Raw genomic sequence first — 17707 nt, 5'->3', positions numbered from 1 at the left:
CTTGCATTTAAATTTTCTTGGCAGTTATAGACATACAGAAAAAATAATGCAGGTTATTTCTTTCCCCTGCAGATAGATTTAGAAATTTCCTAAATGTTGAAATATAAAGTCACAAATAAAAAAAGTTAAAATCTGTTTGCCATTGTTCTGGAAATGATATAAGTAAAATTATGCACTTCATTTCAAGGCTATTTTCTATGTTGTTGTTAAGAATTTGGAAGTACTATATTCTTGTCTAATTCTCTTAAGTACTTGATCTCTGTAAGCAGTATAGGTTTCATACTTGGTGATTTTTTTTTTTGTTAATATAGAAATACGATATATAGAAATAATATAAGACACAATGACTCAGTGGCTAAGACGCTGACCTTGTTGATCAGAAAGGTCGGCAGTTTGGTGGTTTGAATCCCTAGCACCATGTTGTTCTGACCAAGGCTTCTTGAGACACTCACAAACACATGTTAGTCCCAACACCCTTTTTTCTTTATTTCAAGGGCTGTGAATTTTAGTCATTCACAGCCCGTAATGAGTCTCAAACAGTTTGTAAATAGTCCCATGGAAGTCTGCCAAAGTCCTTCAGGGTAAATCTGATAAGCACACACCTTTATCTTTCTTGAAATGCTGCCAATGACTAAATTTCCAGTTAGTTATACAAGGCCAAACGGAGCACAAATTCACCACAAAGCTTCAGATTTCAAACTGATCAGTACGAACAAAGTTGCTTCCTGCAAAGGTTCATGTCCTTTTGCTCCTTCTTTATGTCTTATGGGAGGGCCAATCACCTCCAAACCTTATTCCTGAATTACTCCTTTTGTCTTAACTGTTCTTGCCTTCTGGCAGCTCTGCACACGCTCGCACTAGGAACAGGCTTGTTCCTCTGCCTTGCTGCTGTCAGATTCTGGACGCTCCGGAGTCAGTACATAACTCCCAGATGGCCCTGGCCCCATCTCTGTATTGGATGCAGTCATCCTCAGACTCCCGGACTGGCCCATGTTCCTTCCCACTGTCCAACTCTGCTGCTGTCTGCAGGCTGCTGGCAGACCACAACACACGTAATGGAGTGAGCTCCCGTTACTTGCCCCAACTACTTGCCAACCTAGGAGTTCGAAAGCATGTAAAAATGCAAGTAGAAAAATAGGGACCACTTTGATGGGAAGGTAACAGCGTTCCGTGCGTTTAGTCATGCCGGCCACATCACCATGGAGACGTCTTCAGATAGTGCTGGCTCTTCGGCTTTGTAACAGAGATGAGCACTGCTCCCTAGAACCGGAAACAAGTAAAATGTATGTGTGAGGGGAACCTTTACCTTTTTACTGTGTTTTTTATAGCTAAGCAATCATTGTAGTTCAAGGTTTTTAACAAGGAAAGGGGTTTATAAAACCAAGAAACTGGAAACAAGGAGTAAGAGAAATATATCCATATAAGGTATTAACATTTTAAGATGGAAAGAGATAGTTATTAGTTGAAAGGGCAACAAAAAGTCTGTGAGGGAAAAAAAGATCAATACTAGGGTTCGCATATATAGCGTACCACTACTTCAAGAAGTCTGCTCCTAAAATTTATGTGTCTATTAAAGTATTAGCATATTTTCAAAGTGATGGAAACCTGAAAAAATAGGCTTCTTAATGAATAGCAGTGTGGTACTCTGCTTGCATGTCAAAAATGTCCAAATAATTTTTAGAACATGTACAATATTAATAAATTCATCCCAGTGTTTAACTTAGTTCCTAGTACTACATGGTCTTGGCAGTTTCCTTGGGAATAGACATACTTTTTTAAAAAAAATCCTTCCAGCTTTTTAAAAAAAATATCAGCCTAGCCTATAGCTCATGGATTTCCCAAGATCTCTAAGTATTGAGCTTGTCTGTTCCTTCTTAATACTTTTTAAAATTAAGTCCAAGTTGTCTAAGGTGCCTATTTGCCTTTCATTCTCATCAGTGTCTGCAATGAACTATGGTTATATCTAAATGACAATGCACAAATGACAATGTTAGGATAGAAACTGTCCTTATATACTTTTGTCTTATAGGCTAATGTAAGTATATAAGCTGCAGTTTGCATCTTGATGTGTGTTTTGGCACTTGTCTCCTGTGGACACCCAATTCTCAACTTCCTGACTGCAGTAACTTGAAAAAAATAACCTGAACAAACCAATAATTTATCCGCAACTTTAGTTCAGTGATCAGTATTTAAACTGATTGTAATTAAATCTTTAGTTCTCCTTTTTTAACAAATATAATTTTTGCATACAAGATGAACACTGATTACAGTCTGCCATTTGTTGTGCAGATCAAATGCTCAGTCTCTTAAGACTGAAACAAACAAAATATGGATATAATAGGCTGAGTCATCTGTATGTCTAGTCCACTAGTCTCCACAATCCAAGAATCAATAGATGCGCCTGTGAAATAGTAAATAATTATAACCATTTTATTACTGAGAAAATATGATTAGACTTGGATAATAGCTGCCATTTAGGTAGAGAGTATAACTGTACTTTATAACATCTCGATATACCTCAAGGTGCAGTCTCATATTTTTCTGCATACAAGTCCCAAACCTAAACACCTGATCATGAAAGTCCTAATGATTTGTTTTTCCTGCAATCCAGTTGTGGAATTCAAATCACTAGAAGTAACAGAGAATCGCCATCAAGAATATTATTTTTTACTGAAACAATATTACTCACGTTTTCATTAATATTTCTATTTCTCCTTCCTCAACTATCAACTTTTCACACTAATTATTTCAAATGTCTCTTGTTTCAACGTACAAGCTTTCCAAAATAGTCTATAGTATGTTTGACTTCACGCTTCTGCTTCTGTAATTCAAGAAAAGCGCCTTACAACTGCAAGTCAAAAAACAGCCATTTGAACGAGCCAAAAACTATAGTAGTAAATGGGGGAAAGGCCCCGCCAAAATTACAAGCGGAACTACAATACGGGGAAGTTTGGGAAGCCGTTGGAGGAAGTGACGTATTAGTGTAGGGTATGAGGTTTGCTAACAGCAGGGCCAGTCAGCCGAAAAAAGGCTACTGGGAAAAGGAAGAGATGTTGCAGCATGACGGTCTCGTCGGAGTAAAGTCCTGCTGTGGCGAATGGTGGTTGATTGAGGCAGCTGGTAAGGATTTTTATTAGGCGTCTAGCAGCGATTGGTTGGATAACGAGCATTTCTCGCGGTCTGAAAGCGGGAAAATATTCAGGGTGTATTACTGTTGAGCTGCAGATTTTGAGAGGTGATCTTGAACTGCAGGGCAAGCGGGAAAATACTTAATAATTTGCCCAGTGCCGGTTCTTCGCGACTCCAATGCTATAGATAAGATTGCAGGTACAAAAAGGATAGCGCTAGGGAAGAGAGGCCTAAATGAGATATTAGTATTGTGAAGTCTAATGAATCTCTTAGGAGCGGCAAGTAGAAGACAGAAGGTCTTCCGTCTGTTGATAGGGTTTCTCTCTCTCTATTTAGTAGATGGTTAAGCAGTTTCGAAGCACACGCGCCAAAATCCCGATTTTTTAAATATACCTTTACGTTTTTAATCGAGGATCCCGACTCCCATAATTCAATCAGCATGCTTTACACTCGCCACTCCACTCGCGGGAAAACAGCAACTCAGTTAAATTGTCTGAAGACTTAGCGAAAATTCCGCCACGTTAATACTACTACTTTTGATGCCAGCTTGACTACTGACGCCTTCACAGACGTTCAGTGTAGCGATTTTGGCAACAAGCTCGATAAAAATTTATTTTTTGTTATATGAATATACTTTGTAAGGTAATATACATAAATAAAATACCTACGTATTTAAATCTACGTATTTAAATCTCATTTAACCTACGTATTAAAATGCTTGATTGCCTGGTGGAAAAAACTTTAGGTGGTTACTTGCAAGTAGAGTTTTTATATTTGGTTGGGCAGTCTCCTCTTGAATCTATAAAATTATCAGACAACTACAGATAGCCTTTGACAGCTAACCACAATTGAGCCCAAAATGTCTGCTGTTAAATGAGATGTTTGTTAAGTGAATTTTGCCCCACTTTACAACCTTTCTTGCCACAGTTATTAAGTGAATCACCACAGTTGATTAGTAACACAGTTGTTAAGTGGATCTGTCTTTCCCATTGATTTTGCTTGTCAAAAGTGTAAAAAGTGATCACATGACCTTGGGACACAGTAATAGTAATAAGTATGAACCAGTTGCCAAGCATCTGAATTTTGATCACATGATCATAGGGATAAATCAAAGGTTGTAATGTGAAAATGGTCATAAATCACTTCTCAGTGCCATTGTAACTTTGAAAGGTCACTAAATGAACTATTGTAAGTCAAGGACCAACCTCCACACTGAAATAACATTAACCTTTAGAGGTAATGCAGTGACTACTGTATTGACTTCCTTCCTGAGGATCTGAAAGTGCACTATTGAATTCATGGCTTCCCCCATTTTTTGAAGTTACAGGTCTCTCGTGTGTTATCATCATTGACAAATTCCACTTGTCTACCTCATATGAAACCTACACTGGGTTTTGTGCAGTGATTGGTTCTTGTTCCTTCAGCCAAAACTAGATTAAAGATTAGATGTATTGGAGAAGCAGTTTAGAAAGATAGATTATGTTGTTTTTGTATATTCTGATATGTCTTATATCCCCCACAGATTCAAAATGTTGGGTTATTAGGTATTCATGCTATTACTCTAAATACTTTTATCTTGGAAATTTTCCTCAAACTCTCATCTGTACAGTTTTTGAAAGAAAGCTTTTATTTATATAAATATCAAAATGATTCTAGGTAAGAGCAGTTTTGCTTCTTTTCTGTACTTTTGTTTATATTCCTCATGTTAATAAGTTTATTTATCAGTAATGATTTTCATTCTCTGTTTGCGGAATGGATAGTAATGCTAATAAAGAACAGAGTTGGGCCCTATAAGAGACTTACTACTAAATTCATAGTCAAGCTGTGGAATAGTTTACCAAAAGATCTACTGAAGGCATCATTTAGAGGTCTTTAAAATAGATTTAGAGAATTTATGTAGGATAAAATATCAATAATAACTAATCATGAAGGCTATATCTTCAGTATCAGTGGTGGCATATCTGTGAATACCTTTTTCCAAAAAATATGAATTGATGTAATTGCCGATGCCCTCCTTACAAAGGTCCTGTAGGAATTTAAATGTCACTGTGGGGACAGAATACTGGAATAAAAAGACTTTTTCTGTGATCTAACATGACTCTGCTTGTATTCTCTCTTGGTGAATGGGTGTTCCTTTACAAAACTACAAGCAGCACTTAAGAGTGAACTCATAGCCTGGTCTACAGACTTCTAATGGACTAATATATCTCTTGCTAGCTAGCTCCACCTGGTTCAGAATTAAGTGTATAATCTCAGTTACTATATAGGTAAGATGCTTGTTCTACCATGGTACGAAATGCTTGCGAATAATTAAAAATTAATAAAATATAAAATATATGTAAAGAATAAATAATAATATGATACATTTTCAAAATTATGAATCACCACCCATTAATCACTAAGCTTTCATAGATCTGAAAAACATTTCAAAATCATAGGTGGCAGAAGTCTAATTCCAGATATAATTATTGTTATCTACATTTTATATACTCAGTTATATAAGTAATATTGTTTTTCTAAAACAATTCCAAAAACATGAATAGGTCAAATTCTGGCACTTGGAAACAATTTTAATATTAACCTTTATCATATCCAAAACACTGAACTAAAAAAACATACAGGTAGTCCTCGATTTACAACAGTTCATTTAGTGACATTTCAAGGTTACAATGGCACTGAAAAAAAGTGACTTGACCATTTTTCACACCAATAACTGTTGCAGCATCCCCATGGTCACCCTACCTGATCATAATTCAGATACTTGACAACTGGCTCATATTTATGATGGTTCAGTGTGCTGAGGTCATGTGATCACCTTTTGCAACCTTCTGACCAACTGTTGTGGTTAGCCAGCAGCAGGTACGGATGGCTGAGGAGAGCGAGGACACAGATGAAGGGCCAGGACCATTAGGGAGTGGATTGCTGCCTTCAGAGATTGTGGGGGCTGCGATGAGGAGGTTCCCGAGGAGCTTGTGCCATGCAGGAAAGAGCAGCTACAACAGCACGGGCAACTAGGGAGTAAGGCTACAAGGTAATGGCCCCTCCTTCAAGAAGATAAAAGGCAGCTGTGAAGCGAACATTCTTTGTAGGAAGCAAAGACGTTTTGAAACTCAACTTTGTGGACATTACAGTTGGTATTGGAAGACTCTTGTGTTGTAAACTATTTCTTTTCTGTTGTTTTTTTGGCAGCCTTGCAAAAACTTCATACGGCTCTTTCTTGTCAGAGTTAATTAGTTGGAAGCATCCTTTTATCTGTGAAGAAACAGGGTTCTTAGCTGAAACATTAAAAGGTTGTGCCTTTGTCTTGTGTTTGCTCTCTTGGAACCAGGTTTGGGTCAGAACACCAACCAAGTCAATGGCGAAGGCAGATTCACTTAGCTGTGTTACTAACATAACAACTGCACTGATTTACTTAACAACTGGGGCAAGAAGGGTATGGGGCAAAATTCTCTTTAACAGTTGTCTTGCTTATAACAGAAAATTTATGGCCCTGTGTCAAGGACTACCTGTATCAATTGTCCATGTGTTCTAATCCTATGATCATTTTCTGTGTTCATTTCTGCATTTTTCCAAGTTTGATTATATCCTTTTTCAGAAGGGCATCAGAATGGTTTCATATGTAGAGAGAAAGAGATCTGATACCACGAGCCTGTTTTACAAAGTCCTGGTTGATCCCATGGAAAAACAATTCTTGTATGGGTGTTCAGGTTTGAGGATCTAGATAAAAATATGACTATTACATAGGAGGCTGGTGTCTGTTTGGTGAGATTTCATTTTGCATCACTTTGATTCATCAGAATATTTAGCATATGAAACAACAAAGGCAGTAGTCCTCAACTTACAATAGTTCATTTAGTGAGAAAAGCAACTTATGACCATTTTTCACATTTATGATGTTTGCAGCATCCCCATGATCATGTGATCAAAATTCAGATTCTTGCCAGCTGGTTCATATTTATGACCGTTGCAGCATCCTGGGGTCATGTGATCCCCTTTTGAAACCTTCTGACAAAGTCAATGAGGAAAACAGATTCACTTAAGAACCAGGTTATTAACTTATAAACTGCAGTGATACACTTAACAACTTGAGCAAGAAATGTCGTAAAATGTGGAAAAATTCACCTAACAAATGTCTCACTTAACAAGAGAAATTTTGGGCTCAGTTGTGTATGTCAGGGACTGCTTGTACACATCTCTGTAACTTGTATCCTTTATTGTGTTAAGAAGCACAGCATTTGCAATGTAAATAATTTCTATTAATTATGTTCCATTTGATGTTTACTTGGGGTTTTTTCATGACATGAAGCAATTTATTGAACAACTTTTTCTTTTCAACAGACTTCTTTGCTTATATAGTCTCTCCTTCTTTTTCCACAGTTCATGACTAAATTGAGTCAGTTGCAGCATGTTTAAGGTTTATCCTTTAAAGCTTATTTGAAATTATAGTACAGTGCTATATAATGATTCAGTGTTTAAAGATGCACAAAGTTAAAGTTGTGTTAAGGTTTGGTTTAAAATTATCCCAATTGCTATTTCATTTTGCATTCAGTAAAATACAGTTTTGCTAATCTTTCCAAATGTTCTGATACAAAAAATCTAAACCATATCTGTGGAATATCTATGTCAGGATTCCAAGTAGTAATTCCATAGCAAGCAAAACTCTGAGGCAGGTGAATTCCCCAAAGAATAGCTTTGTTGGAAATACATTGGCAGAGGTCTGGTGAAAACTGATTCTAAAGACTCCCACAGTTTTCACCTAATTAAAAGTAAACGTTTTTTCTCTTTCTCAAAACAATCAGTCACATGGTCCAATCACGGTGTGGTCTGACAACCAGGGAGCATCACTCTGCCTTCGTCCGACCAGGTGTGCGAATGTCCTTGGTTCCCAAGAGAAAGTGTTTTGTTTCGGCTACAGAATCCCCTCTATCTCAAATCTCTTTTCCCTATCCCTCAGGTCTAATGTGGCAACACTGAAGAGGTAAAAATGGCTTCGGTCAGGTCAGCTTCAGGGTTGACAGTCTGTATGACTATTGTCTTCTCTTTCCATTGAGTATTCAGGAATGATACCAATAAAGGCGAATATTTATAGCTCAGGGTTGGCTGTTTTCTTGCAGATGTTTCATCACTCAAACTAGATAGCATCATCAGTAGTAGCACCTAGTTTTGGTAATGAAACATCTGCAAAAAAACAACCAAGCTCAGTGAACAGTGACTCCTTATTTAGGAGTGATTAAAGACCTTTCCATTTCTTTCCAATTTCTTTGGATAAATCATGTCCACCATACGAGTAATGTTCTCTTTAAGCATTTTGGGCATGTTGCTTTTTTCAGTATTATTGATGCAGAGCACCCTGCATTTACTGTAGCAGCTGTTTCCAAGATAGCAGATTGGTTTAATGTTTTCTGTGGAAATAGATGCCATGGACAATAACAGCGTGAGAAGAATAGTATTGTGAAATATCAGGATTTCTATTCCTTTACTAATAAATTCTGGTTTCACATTTATGGATTGCCCAAAACATTTTAATTGTTTTTTACTCCCAATCTAGTATCCTTAGCAAGTTCTCTCTTTTCCAGTGCTTTGAAACGTTTGTTCCTGCAGCTGTTAAGATATATCTTAGCACATTGTGATTTTTCTCATTTATGTTTTCTAGAACTATACTTAATTGAAGTGTCTTTGGTTTCAGTTCATATTTTATTTTAAGGATTTTTTAAAATAAATTGTATTATTTTCCAGTACTTTTCTGAGGTTTTTTAAATATAAGCATTACATGTGCTGTCTATTGAAGAGATATGGAATACCTTAAGTGTGTATTGACTAATGCCCCTTACCAAAAATATATACAGTATACAGTACTGTAAATACTAAAAGCACAGCAGGAATAAACAAACACAGTTCCTGCTTTACTGTAGTGAATTTCTCATAGACTGAATATCCTGAATCCATTTTAATAACATGAATTGATTTTGGATATATATTGCCAAATTAGACATGAGTGACATTCAGATTGTCTCTGAGGCAGGTAAAGAAATGATTGGCTAAAATTTGGAACATATTTATCTATTTTGAACCCACTTTTACTGTACTTACAAGTACGTATCTTATACTCCTTTCTCCTCCTACTTTTGTCACTACAATAACAACCCTGTGAGGTGACTTGGACTGAGAGAAAGCGACTGTTTCAAAGTCATCTAGCTAGTTTTTATGCAGAGCTAGGATTCATAGCCTCCTGATTTCTAGCCTGGTGCCTTAATGCTAGACCAAGTTATCTCTTGTTCCTGATGTACTGTACTACCATTCACAGATTATAACTAACTAGGTTGATAGCGTGTACCCCATTGTCTGTTATGGGGTGGATATGTTTTTAATGTGAATCACAGAAATTTGTTATTTCTCTGTCACTATCTTTTTTCCCCCTCCAATATAGGATTTTAATAATGGATTATTTCATGGCTTGCACATTTCTCTTTACACTGATATTACCAAGAGGTATGACGACTGACACAGAGAAGAAAAGCTCAGATTCAGGATTGGAAATCTGTATCCTTCCAGTTTTGGGTCTTGGATTTGAAATTTGCCACCTTCACATTTCATAGATAGACTAGGAGCAAGATGAAATTGTCTACTAAATTGGGATAATCTTGAGGCATCATGTGGAATACCTCTGGATTCATTAGAGACCTTTTTGAATGGTCTGCAGTGTTACAGAGTTCCAGGGCTGTTATAATCTGCAGCTTGACAAAGAGTTATTGGGCCATAATAAAAGAAAACATTAATGTCTTCCATACTCATATCCTACTTAATGTCTTCCAAAATGAAGACCAAATCAAGTGTGTGCTCATCCATGTGTTTTGGAGCCACAATTATTTCTGACGATCCCATGGTTGTCTTAGAATCCATCAACACTGGAAAACCTTATCCCATCCCTCAGTTGGGTCTCAGGAACTCCAATATCAGGTCTCAGGAACTCCAATATCAACCTGACATGAATTTCAGGTGCTCATGAAGGGCCACTTCTGAGCAGCTAGGTGGTCAGCATTTCAAGATGTAGGCTCATACAACCAATCATTTTGGAGTAGTGTTCCTTATCACCTTAAAGTTCTCATGAACTGTCACAAAACAACTCTGGGTTTGGTATTGTGACTGAAGTAGGATCTGAAATCATCTGGCAAATTTCCAACATACCCATTTTTGTACAACTAAGTCTCAGTAATATGTATTGAGTTCATGTGTTTGTCTCCCATCTTGTCATAGATGAGTGCAATCCTATTCTGCATAGGTCTGGTATTTACCAATAAGATCTAAGGAGAAGCACCAGATAATTCAGGCACCTGAATTTGGGTGACTAGTATATTTCAGATTGGCATTTGTAGATTTCTGTTAGGATAGGTGCTTAGATTCTATAGTTTAAAAAAACAGCTACTTGGTGAAATGTTTATCTTTGAAGAGGTATAATTAAAGTCAAAAAGATAGATTGGACGATTATGCTGTGTATTATGTTGATGAGGCCATAGAACAAAATATGGGACTTCTGATCTGTATGGTACACTTGACCAAGACACAGATAAGAAACTGTTTGAAGTAAAGCGCAAAGACCAAATGAATGCACTGAAGAACCTGATTGAACTCGATGATGTCAACCAGCAGTACAAGATTATAGACATCATGCTTAAGGGTCTTTTCAAGGTAAGCCTTGCTTAACTGATCCCCATTTTTTTTTATTATAGCATGTTTCTTAAATACTCCTAAATCAGTATTAGGAAAATAATGGAAAGTTTAGCCCTTATGTCATTAGCTAATTGGATTGTGAGCTAATTCAACGGGGAGAAAAAGCATTCACAATCCCACAAAGTAGATTGCTGAAAAATTTAGCAGCAGCCATTCTGAGCAGTTCTCTTTTATGATTTGGCAGCCAAGTGTTTGGGAAGAGAAGATCATGTCTCTTGGATATACAGGTAGTCCTCGACCTACAACCTTAATTTAGCCCCAAATTTATGTTGCTAAGCAAGACAGTTGTTAAATGAGTTTTGCTCCATGTTATGGCCTTTTTTGACATAGTTGTTAAGTGAATCACTGCATTTGTTAAATTAGAAACACAGTTGTTAAGTGAATCTGGCTTTCCCATTGACTTTGCTGGAAGGTCAAAAAATGTGATCATATGACCTCAGGACATTGCAACTGTCATAAATACATACAAGTTGCCAAGCATTCAAATTTTAATCATGTGACCAAAGGAATGGTACAATTGTAAGTGTGAAAAAAGGTCATAAGTCACTTTTTTCAGTGCTGTTGTAACTTCAAACTATCACTAAACAAATGGTTGTAATTTCTTGGGGACAGCTTCGAGTTTACAGTAGTTACCTGTAAATGTTTTTATCAGCTACCTTTTCATGAGTTTTATCTCCTTGGCAAAGGTTAATATAGAAGGACAATTTCAACAGCTATTTCATCAATATATCTTGGCTGCATTCACTTAATACTTTCCTATGCCTAGTATGGAGCATCAAGACCTATTTCTTTCTTAGTATAAAAATACAGCACCCTGATATGTTTTGAATAATGATTTCTTGGTCAAAGTTGAGGAACTTTAGTCTTAATCTCCTGGCAAAATGTACATGGTACATGTACTTCAGATACCAGGGCAGCCTCTAACCTGATGCCCTTCAGATATCTTATAATACAAGTTCCATATTTCCTATCCAGAAGACATAATTTGGGTCAGCTGGGTAAGATATTTATTTTATTATTCTGCAAATTATTCTGCCATGGCTCCTTTTCTAAATTCTCTAGCCAGTTACATTAGCTAGGTATCTTTCTCCCACAGATTAGAAGAAAAGATTGGGGAAGGGGAATTAAGAAGGGACTTGCTAGCACACACATCCTTGTTGGGGCAGCATTGGCATAAGCTGACATGAATTTCTGTTGTGATGGGCAGGTTCTTGAAGACTCCCGAGCAGTACTTATAGCAGCAGATGTTTCACCAGATGGGCCATTTTCTCATGATGAGAAGATAAAGGATGGTACAAACTTTTTGTCTTCTAAACACAGTTTCTTTGTCCATTACCTTTTATCTATTAAATGTATAGCTTTGAATTGTTAAGCAATAAAGTTATGTCATATTGACTACTTTCTTAGTTACTTCTATTTTTTTACATTGTTATTTATAATAGTCATAAGTGGTGAATAGAACCCACATGCATGATATATGAAACTTGAAACAGACCAGAGTCTTGCTATTTTACTTTAGTATTTGAAGGGAAAATAGTATTTTAGGAGATGGCCAATAACATGATTGATATTTTGAATTTCCTCAATTAAATCTCCATTTAATCCCAGGTGTAGATATAAATAAGTAGGTATCTAGATACTCATACATAAATGTCTGTATTAAAGAAGTTATGTTCTAAGCCAGAGATCAGCTCTCTTTTTCTAAGCATTTAGGTAACATATTTGAATTTCCAAATGCTGCACTTCATTAGTCTGGATTAATGATATGCCTGTATTTTTATGCTTAATCACTAATATAGGTGAGAATCCTTATTCTTCTGTCTTTTCTTTCTTTCCCTTGATTAGGAAAAATGTTTTATTTTAATTAATACTTATTCGAAAGCAATGTTTCAAGTATGTTGAATAATTAGATTGTTCTGAGTTTTTCATTGTAACTCTCTTTTCTTAGCCTATTCCCATGTGGTAGAGAATACTGCTTTTTTTGGGGATGTAGTCCTACGTTTTCCCAAAATAGTGCATCACTACTTTGATCGCAACTCCAATTGGAACAACCTCATTCGCTGGGGGATCAGCTTCTGCAACCAGACAGGCGTATTTGATCAAGGTCCCCACTCACAAGTATTAGGATTGGTAAGACAGTATGCCTGCTTGGCACCTCCTCTTTGTTTATCCTTTAGAATTGGGTAGTAATTTATTGAAATTGGGTTAAAGTTTGAGGAAAACAAATATTTGCTTGAAATGTTTCAGGATGTCTCTATAGAAAAAAAAATTGTGGAGAAACTGAACATAGTTAACTGTTAATGTTAGATATAGGTATATTCCAGAGAAGGTATTCAGCAGGTTCTGACCAGTTCTGGAGAACCGATAGTGGAAATTTTGAGTAGTTCATAATACCACCTCTGACTGGCCCCGCCCCCATCTATTCTCTGCCTCCCGAGTCCCAGCTGATCTGCTGGGTCTTCTTTTGTTGCCCTGCACAAGAGAAGGAGCTGAAAAGCAGGTTAGCGGGGTGGGGAGGGAATGGGATTTTGCAGTCACCTTCCCCTGGAGTGAGGTATAAATGGTGATTTTTTAATATCCTTCCCCTGCCACACCCACCAGGCTGTGCCCACCAGGCCATACCACACCCACCAGGCCACGCCCACAAAATTGGTAGTAAAAAAATTTGAATCCCACCACTGGTATATTCTAATACAAATGATTGCAATTTCTTAGCCAATATTTTAAATAGTGTTTTATAGGCTGTGTTTGTCTGTTTCCTGCTCAGAGTTTCTTCTGATAGATGGGCAGTATATAAGTTTGTTTAATAATAAATAAGTGCTTGTATAGGCATTTTACATATTCTACTTAGATCAGAGTTCCCCAACATTTCCAGTTTTGCAAATGGGGGGGGGGGGACAGGATGGTTCCAAGCAGCCGGCAAGTGCGCACACAAACACACACAGCTCCATTTGTGCAATCAGCATGGAGCTCATGCAAATGGAGCATGCTTGCATGCACACATATTCTACTCGCGCAAGTCAGGATGCGCGTGCTTGCACGCACTTGCCAGCCATTTAGAATTCTTTATTGGCCAAGTGTGATTGGACACACAAGGAAGAATTCTAAATGGACTGCAAGCACGCACATCCTGACTTTCCGTGGCCGGTTGCAATCCCCTCACAGCCCACGGATTGGGGACCCCTGACTTAGATGACTGGTTTACACAAAAGTTGCATACTTATTACAACAGATAATTTGCTTTTGTAGTATCTACATAGGCATATAGAAACATACTGATACCATCTTAATAGTATGGTCTTCTGATTTAGCACATATGTACTTTCTAAGCCAGGGGTAGTCAACGTTTTTATACCTACCACCCACTTTTGTATCTCTGTTAGTAGTAAAATTTTCTCTAACCGCCCACCGGTTCCACAGTAATGGTGATTTATAAAGTAGGGGACAAAACCCCTACTGCCCACCATGAAAGCTGGAATGCCCACTAGTGGGCGGTAGGGACCAGGTTGACTACCACTGTTCTAAGCAATGAAGTTGAAAAAGCAGTCAGGACAAAGATAGCAATCAACAACTTTGGTATTGTTTTGCAAAAACATTTCTTGGATAGGTCCATAAAATTAGCAGGAATTGAGCTTAGAAGATTAGTAGGATATTGGTTTTTCCTCTTCACATTGTAAGACTACACAAAGTCTATTTAAAATCTTTATAATTTGCATAGCTGGTAGCACAGCATAGATGGCTATTGGATTAATAAGTCAGCTCAGAAATTCCATGCAAAAGTTGGTATACAGTATGCTTTATTTTGCTGCTTTGAGAGAATTTGCAATTAAAATACCAAATGAGAAAAGTAGGAGATGTATTTTTACTTTATTAATTAATTTGTCTTTTATGAAGTCAAATGACTTATTAATTTGCCCATGGTGACCCTGGGGGATTAACATCACATAAAAACAATTGAAAAAACATTGTTGAATTCTGAAGCAGATAATTTCTACAAGGATGCACGTAGGGGCCAGGACTAAGAGGTTAGTAAGAAGGAGGGATAATAATATACTTTAGATGATAATTATTTTAACATCTTTTCTTCCACAGATGGCTCAAGAGCTAGGAATTAGTGAAAGATCTCCAGATTACCAGAATCCCTTTAAAGCAGACAATTCTGAAGTAAGAGTCCATCTTATCTACTATTCCTATCCCCCCCCCCTTATTGACAACTTTCTTATGAAGAAAGGGGCAACACTTGCTTGATAGCTGTAGTTTTTCTTCACAACATTAAATCAGAATTTTTCTCTGTAGTGATCCTATGCAGCCAATCAAATGCATATTTGCTTATATTACCTCAAAGTAGCACAAATGATTACCTCCATACAGTTCTTCAGATATTAGCTTGAATTGGCAATAATGGTATAGTCACCTTGGAAACACATCTGAAGCTGGTCAATTTAGCACATAGGAATGTATGGACTTCCATTCAATATTGTTCTAAGTCACTTACTCATTTACTGCAGAGAGATGCAGGATGACTTTCCCATGATGTCCCTTTCAGCATCCATTATGTGCAAGGGGATACTATGACCCTTAGAACTAAGAATTCTAAAATAGTCTTAATCTTGTGGATTTGCTTTCTCTTTCTTGTATGGAGTTCCAAATGTTTGGGGCAAAAGTACAGGGAGCTTGGTGTTCTGATTAGTAACTAGCTATTATCTCCTGAAGATCACTGAAATGTCAGAGAAAAACTGGTGCAACTAAAAGGAAGAGAGTTAGCAACCAAAAAAGTGTTATGCACACTTTTGATACCAGAATCCCTAAACTCATTGTGTTTACTTTTTAGTTTTTCCCTGGTGCTAACTCATTCCAGAAGGCTCTTCGGGAGGAAGAGAAGCGAAGAAAGAAAGAGGAGAAACGAAAGGAAATTCGCAAGGGGCCTCGCATCTCACGCTCACAGTCTGAGTTGTAATTTTAAGGTCATTTGCCCTATCACTGAAACTTTGGGAGTTAAAACATCTGAAAAGGAATGTCCTTTTGTAACCTCAGGAAAATGACAAGCTTTTGAAAGGCTAGGGCTTAGAAGTGGCATTCTTTCAACAGGACATTGGTACCTACTAAATACCTAGATAGAGACCATGAGGTTTCAGTGCATATTTCCTTATGGGAAGAAAGACTTTTCCAAGTATCTGGAATGTATAGAGTATGTCAGGGACTGTTCTTCGTGTGTATTTTTATCTCTCGTGGCTTTGCCAGTTTGTAATGCTAAGAGTTTTAGGAAAATGGGGCAAGAAGAGAGGGAATTAATTCTGTGGTATATGCCATGTCTGCCATTTATCACATGTAATACTATGTATCATTATGCAATCAGAAAAGTAATATATTATTGCTGCAACAAATTTTGTTCCTGGACAGCAAACAATTTCTTTGAGAAACTTTTGAATTCTGTTAGAGATGCACAAACTTGGAAATATTAATTAGAGATAAGGTACTCTTCAAACACTTTTTCTTTAAGTTATACGAAATGTGATTGGGAGCTGGGATATATCAAAGATATATTGTTCCTTAAAATGCCATAATAATAATAATTCAGAGGCCTTGTAGGTAATATCAAGTGTTATCTGGTTGTCAAGCTTCCTTCATTTTATAAGGCTGTTAAAGTATTTTCTCCTAAAACGGAAGAAAAGCTTTTGGTTTAGAAGATAGTCAATAAGGCTGTGCTCCACAAAATAATAACTTTATTTGAACAAGAGAATAAAGTACCAAGGTAAAGTAAATCTGTATGATCATTTCATAATACAGTATTACTATCACTACATGAATGAAAATTACTGAAAGGCTTACAGAATTCCAGTGTCAGTTTTTAGTTGCTAGCTTTTGCAAGACTACTTTTGAATTTCATTTGTAGTACTGTATGTATAGATCTAATTGTAAACCATGTATATTTACCTTTATTGTCTGGTAATCAACTTTATCTTGATTATTATAAGATACCCATTTGGCCTTAGGTCTAATACTATAAAAAAGCAAAGGCTAACCATATGGCTTTGGTTCTGTTTTTACCATTATACCACAAAAAATGACCAATAGTAAGTTTAACATATGGGTAGTGAAACTATGGAAGCATTATTTTTGCTACTCTTGCCTGATTGTTTCACAGGAAGAAGTCACCTTTTTTCTCAACATTTTCAATCGTTCTATTGTAAACCATCCAGAGAGTGCTATAAAACACTATGGGATTGTATATAAGTCTAAGTGCTATTGCTATTGCTATTGTTATTCTGTGAAGGCATACACTTGAAGCAGAGTTCAGGTTTCATCTTAATTGTTAATTTTACACTAGAAATCAGCTGGTTTAGGGTCAAATATGATTATTGTTCTTTTCCCAATCTACAGTTCTTCATTGGTGACTTAAATTTGGTAGAATGGGTAGTTTTTGTTAAGGACTGAAGTTGAGTGGAACTAGGAGATCTCTCTGTACATTAAGATAACTGGAATATTATACACCCCACACTTCTGGTAACATTGCCTAAAAGGTAATTTGCTCTTGGCAGGGGATTCTTTTGTGTAGGAGGAGGCTTTCAGGGGATATTGCATTTTGACATGGCTGGAAATTTATTTTCTAAACAGATAACCAGCTATGCTTGGTTTGGGGAAGTATATGTATTTAAATTGGAAATTGACTTTGCTTTTCTTGAATAAAATTAAAGTTTAAAAAAAAACCCACTTGGACTTCTCATTCTTGTGAGCTGTCAGTGTGTCACAGGGAGAGGAGAGGATTTATCATTTTTAGGTTGGGTAGTTCTTATATTCAGAAAAAGCTGCTTTAATATTGTTAACTTAGCTGATAAGGTAACAACATTTT

At 36.8% G+C, this 17707-nt stretch overlaps 1 protein-coding gene across 2 annotated transcripts; it reads left to right on the top strand.

Annotated features, from left to right (window-relative positions):
* Positions 1 to 2975: 2975 nt before the first annotated feature.
* Positions 2976 to 17564, top strand: CCDC134 (coiled-coil domain containing 134). 2 transcript variants are annotated; one of them, XM_087934721.1, is made up of 8 exons: positions 2976 to 3120; positions 7507 to 7543; positions 9557 to 9669; positions 10694 to 10815; positions 12065 to 12149; positions 12806 to 12987; positions 14950 to 15021; positions 15689 to 17564. In XM_087934721.1, exons 3-8 carry the CDS (start codon positions 9567 to 9569, stop codon positions 15812 to 15814), a joined length of 690 nt encoding a protein of 229 aa, XP_087790847.1. In that variant the 5' UTR covers positions 2976 to 3120; positions 7507 to 7543; positions 9557 to 9566; the 3' UTR covers positions 15815 to 17564. The 2 variants fall into 2 exon arrangements, with proteins under 2 accessions (XP_087790847.1, XP_026552922.1); XM_026697137.2 differs by lacking the exon at positions 7507 to 7543.
* The last annotated feature ends 143 nt before the right edge of the window (positions 17565 to 17707 follow it).

This window comes from Pseudonaja textilis, chromosome 5, assembly GCF_049901715.1.
Source record: "Pseudonaja textilis isolate UNSWEBS1 chromosome 5, rPseTex1.2, whole genome shotgun sequence".
In the NCBI taxonomy this organism is placed as follows: domain Eukaryota; kingdom Metazoa; phylum Chordata; class Lepidosauria; order Squamata; family Elapidae; genus Pseudonaja; species Pseudonaja textilis.
Note: the sequence above shows the minus strand (reverse complement) of the source record. Positions and strands in the feature narration are given on the sequence as shown.